We start from the raw sequence: 12,707 nt of genomic DNA on the forward strand, positions 1-12,707 counted from the left end.
TTAACCAACTTTATACTTACAAACAAGTACTTCACCTTTGAGGGGCAGACATACAAACAGATAAGGGGTATGGACATAGAAACCAGGATGGCTCCTTCCTAAGCCAACCTTTTCATAGGTTGCTTGGAGGGGGGGTTTCCTGGGATCCATAAGTCTTCAGCCTGTGGTTTGGTTTAGACACATTGATGACATCTTTGCTGTATGGACTCATGGTAAGACTGACCTGTTAAAATTCCTGGAATCTCTTAATACCTTTTCCCAATTAAATTTCGTATGGTTCTATTCCAAAGCCCATGCCACTTTCCTTGAAGTTGATCTCATCTTCATCAAGGTCAGCTACGCACTACTGTCCACATTAAACCTACTAACAAACAACAGTACTTACATTTTGACAATTGCCACCCTTTCTATCTCACATGTTCCCTCCCATAAAGCCTCAGCATTCAAGGGAAACATATTTGTTTGGATTAAGACTCTTTCCAGCAATACACCACCACTCTCACCTCAGCCTTTACTGGACATAATTATCGCAACAGTCTAGTTCAAAAGCAGATTACTCAGGCCATCACATTCAATCCTTGTACTGTTGATCCCACCAAAAAACAACCTTGGAGCACACCACTAGTCACCCATTATTATCCTGGCCTTGAATGTATTTATCAGCTTCTTGGACGAGGCCATAACTACTTAAGATCATGCCCTAAAATCAGATCCATTCTGTCTGGGATTTTACCCACCACACCAAAAATAGCTTTTCATTGCCCTCCCAGTCTCCACAATATCCTTGTCAGACCCCATCTCCCTACCTGATGGCTCCTACCCCTGTGACCATTCCCACTTCAAAACTTACCATATGCATCCTCCTAACAACACTTATTCCTGCAAGTGGCGTACTATCAAAGGGAGAGCCACTTTCGAAATGACACTTGTTGTATACCAGCAGTTATGTAAACTCTGTTCAGCCTTTTACATTGGCATGGCTACCACCCAGTTATCAGTCAGGATGAATGGGCATAGGCAGAGGACATATATTGGCAACACACAATAACCTGTTGGAGAGCATGCTTTACAACATGACAGCCATGACCTCTTTGCCTGTATCACCACATGTACCAGATTCTTTCCCCAGACACAAGTTTGTCAGAATTCTGCAGGTGGAAACTAGCACTACAACATGTCCTTGTTTCTCGCCACCCATCTGGCCTTAATTTATGCCAGTTCCTTCTGTCTCAGCATTTCTTCACAGTAACTGCTCCTTTCTTCACTCTGTTTTAGTTTTCTACATCTTTCATTTTCTGACCTTTCTATTTTTCGCTGTCCCCCCGCAACCTCTGATACATAGACTGCACTTAGATTTTCACTCTTATTAACTCTTGTTTGAAGTTTTGTTAGTATTCTGTCTTCCATACTACCCCGTCTCCCATCTTTAAGCTCTCAGATTTTCAAATCCCATCTGGTGCAGCCCTCAACAATCAGTCTCTCCTTGTCATCCTGTCTGGTAAGTCTCTTTTGCCAGAAGAAGGAGCCACTAGCTCTGAATATTTAAAAAGTTAGACCTTTCTGTGTGCATATTCTCCTGCCACTACTTGGTGAGTAGGTTTTTTATTCATCCATTTAACTTAAATTGACAATATACAAAGAAACATAAAAAACTGTAGGCTCAAGTAATGTATCATATAGCTGCAAACACACTCATCAGGTTATAAGAGTCTTGTGTGCCAATCGTAACTTAATCCTATTTATAGCAGGAAAAATATGTTACACAACTTACCTTATTTTGTTTTACAACATGGGCTGCAACTTTTCTAGATCCTGTTTCAAGCCCTTTGTATGCAACTGGCTCAAACCCTAGCCGGGTACAGTAGTAACTGGCAGCCTGAAAATATGTTGTGTCAATGAAAAACAGATTCTTTACAATATAGAACAACTAAATTGTGAAACATGAATGGGATAGTTGACATATGTGGCAGTAACCAAAATCCTGTTAACCTCACACTGATTACTGCACTATTATATTCTTTCATATTTACATTATCTTTCTTATCTCCTTATATGGGGAAGAACCTTCAATAAGAAGGAATGGTTTGGTAATAAATTGGAAAAGCAGATCAATTCTGGTAACCTGTCTGTTGTTTGCAAATATTAATACTAACTATTGTCATTTCTGTGATATGAAATAAATGGTTCATACAAAGTGTCCACCATGCTAGTAACTTGAATAGTTTGTGTTTTCTTTTTTTTAATCAGAAACATCTTTATCAATACTCTTTTGACCACGATAAATCTATATCTCTGCACATCTGTTCAGTTCACTGTGTCTCTGATCATGAATTAGACAATGCAGCTTTTGTAGGTTGTTCAATCTGTACCTTTGACTCAAAGCGTCATTTCAAGCTTAGATGGTGCGCACATTTTCACTTTATTGTAAGGAGAGTTGTCAACATGGGAAGGTGCCTGTTGTATTGGCTTGTACCACAGTGACATTATTAGAACATTCAACCACTGTCATGAAACACAAAACATTGAAGATGTGCCTCACTGTGGTCGCCCACTGTTGATAACACCAGCAAATGCCCACTATCTTCAAACTGCGACTTGTAGGCATCCCAAGGAGAATGCAACACAACAGCACACTATACCCTGGCCACTGAAACGTGTCACTTGACAGCTCATGGCTAGTTGGCTATACTGCAATTGCGAGGTTCCAATAGCTGCCAACACACATGTCCACAACTCTGAAGTATGTTTTGGAAATGTAAGTTGCAATCAACACGTATATAAGCCGTCGCGTAATAATATATACGTAAGTACAACAAAGTACATTTTTCTAACAATAAAGAGAACAATGATGTAGAAAAAGTGTTTGATAGGGTATGAAACTGCAAATAAACAACACCCAACGTTAATGACAATGTCTGTGAGAAGCCGATCCAAATTGTTACAGTAATAGCTGTCGTATAATATCGAGAACCTAAGCATACCAAAAAAATGCTATCCACAATCGTAGAATGAAATAAAGAAAAAGATGAATAGCTTACTCGGTTGCAGAAAGTAAGAATATATTCTGTATACATTTGCACCCACCAATTTACACTATCAGTGGCACAATTCCAGCCAGTTCTCCTTCACTATCACCAGCATTGGCACCAAAACTATCATCATCGCCATCTTCTTCTTCTTCTTCTTCTTCTTCTTCTTCTTCTTCTTCTTCTTCTTCTTCAAGAGAAATCATTAATTTTTCATTCTCATTTAAAATTTCAGTATATCCAATGTGGATGACGAACTACGACTCTGATTTAATGTGGCATTTAACTGGTTATAAACATGCATTTATAATTCCATCAGGAGTCTGTGCTTCTCTAACATGCTTGCCAACATGGCCTACTTTGTTCCTTCATGAGGTGGTGTTTACAGTAGGGAGCCCTTAACATATCAGCCTTTCCACTTCTGTTGTTGTAAATGACTTGTTATTATTTCTAATGTAAGCCATGGCATCACTCCAAATGAATTCATTTGGGTTGGAATGGCAGTGATAAGGTGGTAGCATAATTACTATATGATCCAGTTTCCTTGCAATTTCATCTACAACATATGTAGGCATCACAGGCTTAGTCTGTTTTACAAGGCAATATAACAGAGGCTTTGTCATGCTCATGCCCACAGCAATATCTCTCACCTGTACCCACTGCACCATAATTTCTTTGCAGTCGGTAGTTGTTGAAGTTTTGCATAATACCACTTAATGGTAAGGTAATTATCAATTACATACACTATCAGAACATTAAACCAGAGCAGCAAATTTTTAAACCACTGCAGAAATCATGGGTGGGCTATATCCTCATGGTAGTTGTATTTTTTCTCGATTAAAAAAATAAAAGTCCTTCACACACAAAAATGTTTGAAGAACCTGCCTGGGCCTCTTTTAATCACGATCTTCTTTCTGTTAGCTGATGGTCGCTGCTCTTCTGAGTGCCCTCTGTCCAGCATTGAACACCTGCTTCTTCAATTGAGCCAGGCTTCATTGAACCATATAACTGAATGGATATCCTTTCCTACCATTTTATGCAAGAAAACACCATGAGCTGCAACAACATGGGCTTTTCCAAGTAACAGTTTTCATCCATCTAACTTTTTAAAGTGAAAGCCCTTACCTTTTAACACCATTCCAAATGACATTTTCCCCCCTGAGAAAAGTTCACAGTCTTTAAAAGAAATTAGTAGCTTCATTATTGTGGGGTATTCTTTCCTACTGTAATATCCATAAATGTGCCAATGAACTGCATCAGTTTGGAACATATCAAGATCTGTAACTGGACAAGGTTGCTGCATTTTTTTCCTTGCCAAAAGTACTTAAAAACATACTGCTTTCTCCACAGGGGCGTTTCTCCACAATTTTACTTCAGTATCTTGCAAGTCTTGAAGTAGTATCCATTTCCTTATAACAGTTCTTTGGCTGAGTCCTAGAGTTTTTGAGGTACACTCTAAAACTTTTATCAGCAGGAATCGACACATGCCCCTGAACAGACGCAAATTATTTTACTTGCTCATAAAACTCATGTATCTTTCATAACTATTCCAATTATTGGCACTCCATGATGCAAGGGGTTGTCACTTGGTGAACTACACCATTTTGGTGTCATTCTTTAATAAACAGAACTATAGTCAAGGCAGTAACACAACATCATACAACTATACAGAAGCAGACAGTCACACACTAATACGCAGTATCTACACAGAAGCCGGCAACATGGTAGCATCAAAGCCAGACAAGGATTTTGTTGCTGCACTGTAATTGGTTCACATGTTGCAGCACCTCACATTTCACGTTTGTTTGTCACTCATACGACCATCCTTACAGCTCTTGTTGAGTGACCTTGAAGTGATACATTGCAGTGGCCCAGGTAGACCTTCCTGGAGGCCACTGACAGTTCTGAGTCAACGAAGACAGTATGCAATGAATGTCACACAATTAATTTAACCTCTAGGCATCCATTATGAGCAATAGTACAAACTCTGCTGCCACCATGGCATGTGAAAAAGATGGAGTAGGGAACACCTTGATTGGAACCTGATTCAACAGTGTTGGGTTCTCTTCACAGATGGGTGCAGGATTTGTATGATTTTTTGTAATCACTTTAGAAGATGGAGGCAGTCAATGCATGTCCTAGGCATGCAAATTGATGGTTGAGCATGGAGGTGAATCAGTAATATTCTGGGAAGATATTCTGTTGTGCACCTGTCACCATTATTCAAGGCAAACTGAGGGCTGTCAATATCAGGACAGGAGCCTCCAGTCTATTGTGCAGTCATTCAGTTAATTTTTTCATCAAAGGGTTGGTGTTTCAATGCAGTAATGCATGAGCACACTGCACCCACCTTTTAAACATATTCCTTTACGAGGCCACAATCATCTGAGTGGAATGGCCTGTGTGTCTGCCGACATGAGCCTGACTGAGCAAGCTTTGGTCCAGTTGAAATATGATTGCATCTTCACAGGAATTCCCCTCATGCACTGGATAATTTCAGTAGGACTGCTGTCAAACAGTGAAACAATCTTGAGCAGGAGTGTCTCAATAACTTTGTGGACACATGTCAAGGAGAATCCAAGCACGTTGTAGTGCATGGGCTGGAGCTACAGGATACTGAATGTTACCAGCCATCAGATTTTACTTTCAAAGATGTGCACTTTAGAACATATTGCCTTTATTCTGGTTACTATTTTGTATTTACTTCACAGTAAAGGTACAATGGTGAGCGAAACTAAAGGACAAAAGTAACTCTTATATGACAAGTCACGGCCAAGTAATGTAGCTCAATGAAACTTTGACCATATATAGAAATACCTGCTACAGCGTAATGCAAAAGATAACTGAAAGAAATATGCAATGAAACAAACAGAAATGTGTAATATCACAACCCTTTTTGGGATCTTGTGTCCTCTTCCAGTCTCATTTCCACTCTCCCGAAGAGGGTATATGTGCAACATCAGTGATTTACACCAATTTGAACTGCTGCTTTGATTTTGTCTTTTCTTATTATCTGGATTCGAATACACCAAAGATTTTTTTGCAAAAAATTAATAATTTGCACTAATTTAAGCTATTGTTTTGACATTGTTTACATTGGCCCCCACCAGCATGGAGAATGAGGGAAACATGTTGCATTAAACTACAGACACATGGTACGAATAAATTTGCTACTGTAATTATGAAGTAATTAATGATTAAAGCTCCAATATTTCTAGTCATCAGACACCTGCAGATGAGAAGTAGAGGTACTATAGAAGAATACCACGAGAAGAGAAGGGAAGTAGATAAGGAATGTAGGAGGAAAAAGAGAGAATTTGAAAAAAATGGTGGATTGATGAGTTAGAAGAGAGAAATGCTGGTAAGAAACAAGGAAATTCTGTATGAGAAGAATTCCAACCCAGAGAATTTTTCTGTAAAGATGAGGAGAGAAATCTGATTGGAGGAAAAGATCAGATTTTAGACAGATGGGTGATGTATTTTAGTGAACTATTGAATGCAGAATCGGAAAATGAAGGTGGGGTTGATGCCGGTATGGCAGAAGAGGTGGAGCAGGAGGTAAACAGAGATGAAGAGCACCAGAGGTCAGTGGCAGAACCCACACTGGAAGAAGTTAAAGTTAGTATCAAGACTCTTAAAAACAATAAAGCTACAGGAACACAATGTATTCATCATCAAGCAAATACTGCAGTTGTTGTGCCACTGTGACACATGACATTGCACACCTTGCAATCATGTTAAATGTGGTTATAAATGCACCTGCTGTTGGATAATGGTCCATTCTTGTCTGTTGCACAATGTAGCACTCATCTGCTGCTGTAGGTGACCATTATCGAACCGCTTCTCTCCTTTGGGCAGCAGAGTCTGTGGTTTGGAACACTTCCAATGCACGTGAAATAATGTTGTGAGCAGTACTAAACTCCTGAGCTACACTCATCACACATTGTCTTCCCTCCAGTTTCCTGGTGATTCTACACCATGGGAAGTCATCCACATATTGTCTTCAGACCATGCTGTAATGCAGAATGTAACCACAGAGCACTCTAAATGCTCACTGTCTTTTCTTCCCTCAACTGCCTAGTGTTCTGGAGCCAGCCCCCATTCGACATGCTGATCTCACACCATGTAAGATCCATTGGCACATGTATGGGAACATGGTCCTACACTTTAATTTCCACCAAGTAATTACTTTACCTGGAATTTTCATGTACCACCATGTTGGGAGTATATTATGAGAAACTAAGTTTTGGGAAAACTACTGCCTTGGGCAACAATATATTTATGATAGAGCTCGTTGAATTAGGTTGTGGTTTTTCTTGCTAATGAAAGACACATTAATCAGACATGTTATCCAACCCTTGTCCCTGGTACTGTTTCACTTGTTCCAGGAGAAGACAACACTAAAAATAAGGGAGCAATATGTCTAAGAAGAGTTAAATTTTTCATCAATGCTGTTGCTCTGTAAATCTTTTCTTAACTATTCCACACTTATGGTTTTTCCAGCCTTCATGAATCATTGTTTATGATTCTGTTACACACTAAATTCCTTTTATGATCAGAGAGTAACTGACATGTTTTCTACCAACATTTGACTGTCTTGGTCAGATAAGTATTTGCAGTGTAGAAATCACTAAATGGATCACAGTCTAAAAATAAGCTGTTATGATTATTGCAGTGTAATTTTAATCATATTTTGAAGCTTTAAAATAAAAAACAATACAGACATTTTAGGTGTCCTCAATTGGTAATATAAGAGAGAAAATCAATGTTAAAGTACCAACGAATAATGTGAGTTTCCAGTTAAGTCAGCATAATCTCTTTAACAAATTCTCTAACTGCTTTATGAAACTTAATACAGTACTTGCTTGTTGTAATGTTCCAAACTTGTTGTTACTGCTAATATACATCTTCTAAGCTTAATTAATCCCTGTAGCCACAGTAGCTGCTTATGACTCAAAATCACACTGTTGGATGCAATGCTGCTTTTCATGTATTTAAGACATGAGAACACAGATTCTCTCTACCTTCTTTTGTCTGTTGGGTATCAGCATCATTAGAGTTAGGGTGCGAGTGTGACTGCTCTGAGAAGAATTCCACACAGATTACATTTTCAGTAGTATACGGTAGTATTTGTACATGTAAATAAAATAGAAAGAAACTTCCACATGGGAAAAATATATTAAAAACAAAGATTCCAACTGCCAGTTGCGAAAGCTTGTAATTCTGTGTGTGTGTTTGTGTGTTTTGTTCATGTACCTGTCTGCCGGCGCTTTCCCGCTTGGTAAGTCTTGGAATCTTTGTTTGTAGTATTTGTACACCTACATATGCAGTCAGTGGTGTAGCAACTGATGTATTTTTGATATCACAGAGAAACTTACACTGAATAAATATTTGAGGAAATTAACTTTCAAGCTTTCATTGTTCATATTGTTTTATCTTCAGATGACATTACATTGGCATTTGATTTGTCTAATGATGAAGTGAGAGAGATACAAGGTAAAAAGTTTCTTTCCTCACTGCTCATCATGAATAACTGAGTGAGAAAGAGAACTGCTCCAAACTGTCACAAACATTATTACATTAGCCTTGTCTAAAATACTCAAGATACCCTACATATTTCATTGCATTTATACAATGTATTACATATACAGAGTATTTTCTTTTATTTGTGTATGGATGCCACATGGTGATCAGAAAATGGTTCAAATGGCTCTGAGCACTATGGGACTCAACTGCTGTGGTCATCAGTCCCCTAGAACTTAGAACTACTTAAACCTAACTAACCTAAGGACATCACACACATCCATGCCCGAGGCAGGATTCAAACCTGCGACCGTAACAGTCGCATGGTTCTGGACTGCGCGCCTAGAACCGCGAGACCACCGCGGCCGGCGGTGATCAGAAAACTGTCAGAACTGTTAACATGTGTTTTTCAAAAACCACTGTTGTAACACAGCATTCAGAGACCTGCTCAACATAATATTCACTAAGCCTTAAGACTTTAATTCATCACGTTCTAAGGATCTGATTTATTTTCAGAAAATCAAGTTCTGTATTACCATCAACAGCAGTTTCAGCTGACACGTCTTAAACTTTATCATTTGTATACAGATAACAGCAAAAAATCTATATGAAGTGAGAAATTTATAATTACAACACTATGGACAAGGAAAACATCATCATCATCATCATCACCATCACCATCACCATCACCATCACCATCATCTGCCAGTTCTGTCGCTTAATGATGTGGCCTCTTTGAGTCAGTGTGTAACAAAGCATTCCAGTAAGATCTTTCGTTTCTTCCAATCCTGAGCTTCCCATTGCCAATTGAATCCTACTGTCTTCCATATATCTCTGTCCCATCTGTCTGGTAGTCTTCCTCTAGGTCTCTTTTGGTAAATTAGGTTCCAGTCTAGGACTTGTTTAGACCATCTACCATCTTTTGTTCGAGCAACATGACCAGCCCACTGCCATTTCAAGGTATTCACTCTTTTCGTTACATCGGTAACCTTTATTGTTCATCTTATTTCAACTCCACCCTTCCTGTCCTTTTTTCATATAACCCAACATTGATCTTTGGGCTACTGTTAGCTTCCTAACAATGAACTCATTAATGTCCATGTTTTGTTGCCATAAGTTATTACTGGCAATATACATTGGCCAAAAATAGATTTCTTCAGCTCAACCAACAACTTAGATTTCAAAATTGGAGAGTACCTCCCATAAGCTTGCTGGCCCAATTTAATTCATCATAATATTTCTGGTTTTAAATATCCTTTCATGTTTATCAGTTGACCCACATAGATATATTTGTGACTCTTTGGAGTTGTGTACTTTCAACTGATATACTTCCCTCAGGTGTCCATTCATTGATCATTATCTTGGTTTTATCAATGTTCATTTTTAATCCAACTTCAGAGCATAGTAATGCAACTTCATTAACTAGTACTAATAACATACTCAGACCTATATGTAAACAGAGAACTCCATTTAACTGTTCTATTTTCTGTCCAGTAATTTAAATATAGTGTATTCCTCCATTATTTCCTTATGATTATATTCCAGAAATCCAACAGATCTTCAGTCCCTCATCAAATCGTTAGGCCCATTCTAGATCTTCTGTCCTCACCCCACCAGTGCTTGCACTCCTACCTTCTAAATGCTTCCTAAAGTCAATGAACCCAACCATGCAGGTGCCCCATTGTGACCAGTTACTGTGCCCCCACAGAGAGAATCTCTGCTCTAACCTTCAGGCTATTATGCTTAACTTGCCCTCCTACATAAGAGACACCAATCACTTCCTATACCGGCTCTCCACAGTTCCTGTTCCCTTACCACCCAGCACCATGCTTGTCACTGTCAATGCCACCTCCTACTCTATCCCGAAAGCTCGTGGCCTTGCCTTTCCCAATGCCTAACTGCTTTCAGACAAACAACCTCCATCCTTGTCACCATGCCTAACTGCTTTCAGACAAACAACCTCCATCCTTGTCACCATGACCAACTAATCCTCACCCATAATTAACTCTCCTTTGGCGGCATCACTTACAAACAAAACCATGTTACAGCAATGGACACTCGCATGGTACCATCCTATGTCAACCTGTTCATGAGCCACCTAGATGAATCCTTCCTAACCATCCAGAATCCCAAACCCTTCACATGGTTCACATTCACTGATGACGTCTTTGTGATCTGTACTGAGGGTGAAGGCATCCCATCCGCATTCCTTCAGGACCTCAACACCTTCTCCCCAACTTGTTTTACCTGGTCCTGCCCCACTCAACAAGCCACTTTCCCTGCACCTCAAGGATAGCTACATCAGACCTCCATCCACATAAAGCCTGCCAAGCATCAGCAATCTCTAACTTCAACAGGGGCTGCTTCCACACAGCCTAGCCACCCATCATCATTGCATCTGTAGTGATGAGCAGCCCTCTCCAAATATGACAAGGGCCTCACTGTGACCTTCACAGATCGAAACCACCTTCTCAGTCTCATTCAGAAACAGACAGCTCATGCCTTGTCTCTCTAGTGTCCTATCACTTCCCACACATTTACTGTCCAGCCACAAAGGAGCACTCCTTTCATGACTCAGTACTACCCAGTACTGGAGGAACTGAGACACACTATCTGCCAGGGCTGTGACTAGCTCTCACCAAGTTCTGAAATGAAGATTATCCTACCTACTATCATTCCCACCCCTCCCAAAGTGGTATTCTGCTGAACACAAAACCTACATAACATTCTTGTCCATCCCTACTTCATTCTTGCTCCCAACTCCTTGCCTCATGGCTCATATCACCGCAAAAGACCTAGCTGCAAGACGTATCCCATACATCCTCCCACTAACACCTAACCTTGTTCTGTCACAGGCATTTCCCATCCCATCAAAGACACAAAGCAGCCATGTCATCTGCAAACTAAGCTGCAACCATTGTCCTGTTTTCCAGGTGGGTATAACAATTAACAAGCTGTTTGTCCACATGAATGTTCACCACCAAACTATGACAAAGAGACATTTGGCCTGCCCAGTTGCTGAATGTGCTGCCCAACACAATGTGCTCACTTCAGTGACTGCTTCTTCACAGCCTGCACCATCTAGATCCTTTCTATCAACATCAGATTTTCTGAATTATACAACTGGGAACTCTCTGTCGCTTCATTTCCGTAACCCGCCTGGTCTCAATCTTCACTAGTCCCTGTCCTCCATCTACCTATCCCATTCCATGCTCCATTTCACCGCCACACATGCCTTCTGTTCCACAAACAAACTTTTCACCTTATCTTCTTCTCTCCTCTCCCCTGCTTGTGTCTGTGTATGTATGGATGGATATGCGTGTGTGTGTGTGTGTGTGTGTGTGTGTGTGTGTGTGTGTGTGTGTGTGCGCGCGCGCGCGCGCGCGCGCGCGCGCGAGTATATACCTATCCTTTTTTCCCCCTAAGGTAAGTCTTTCCGCTCCCGGGATTGGAATGACTCCTTACCCTCTCCCTTAAAACCCACATCCTTTCATCTTTCCTTTTCCTTCCCTCTTTCCTGACGAAGCAGCCGCCGGTTGCGAAAGCTCAAATTCTGTGTGTGTGTTTGTGTGTTTTATTCATTGTGCCTATCTACCGGTGCCTTCCCGCTTGGTAAGTCTTGGAATCTTTGTTTTTAATATAAATTAAGTATATAATTATAAAACAGGTGCTTAATGCACTTTTCGATATCTACTGGAATAACAATGTGTTTTAACTCTGAAGAGAGAAAGCTGAAACACTGCAGTTCAGGTCTATTAACTCTATTCACGTATGAGTGTTAGTATGCCAAATACTGGGAGTCATTTTACTGTTTTATTTATACCATAGTAACTTAAAGATATAAAATGATAGAGAAAGAGCTGCAATTAATATAAACAACTAATCCTTGTAAGATTCATTTGGGGTATGCTGTGACAAATATAGCAAAGTGAAAGGCAGCAAAAGACAAACACAAAATGAACAGAAGAATTTTTTGACTTTTAAGAACATCCAAAGGAAAGTAAGAAATAAACCTACTGGTACTTCAAAAGGATCAGAGTTTATCACTGAAAAAGATCCCCTTGACTATGGTCTTAAAAACATGTGATAAATTTTTGGCTTGTTAAATTGTATTTACTGAGTGAGAAAGATTTTATTGCTGTAAAATAACAAATGATT

General features: G+C 39.7%; 1 protein-coding gene across 3 annotated transcripts in view; it reads right to left on the reverse strand.

Annotated features, from left to right (window-relative positions):
• The window catches only part of LOC126336714 (4-hydroxyphenylpyruvate dioxygenase), a 116,664-nt gene that overhangs the window by 25,424 nt on the left and 78,533 nt on the right, over positions 1 to 12,707 (reverse strand). For all 3 annotated transcript variants that reach the window (XM_050000708.1, XM_050000698.1, XM_050000690.1), the window contains one exon: positions 1,772 to 1,876. In XM_050000708.1, the coding sequence (XP_049856665.1) occupies positions 1,772 to 1,876 (105 nt within the window). The remainder of the gene's footprint in view (positions 1 to 1,771; positions 1,877 to 12,707) is intronic.

The sequence above is a fragment of the Schistocerca gregaria genome, chromosome 1, assembly GCF_023897955.1.
Source record: "Schistocerca gregaria isolate iqSchGreg1 chromosome 1, iqSchGreg1.2, whole genome shotgun sequence".
NCBI classification, from domain to species: Eukaryota; Metazoa; Arthropoda; class Insecta; order Orthoptera; family Acrididae; genus Schistocerca; species Schistocerca gregaria.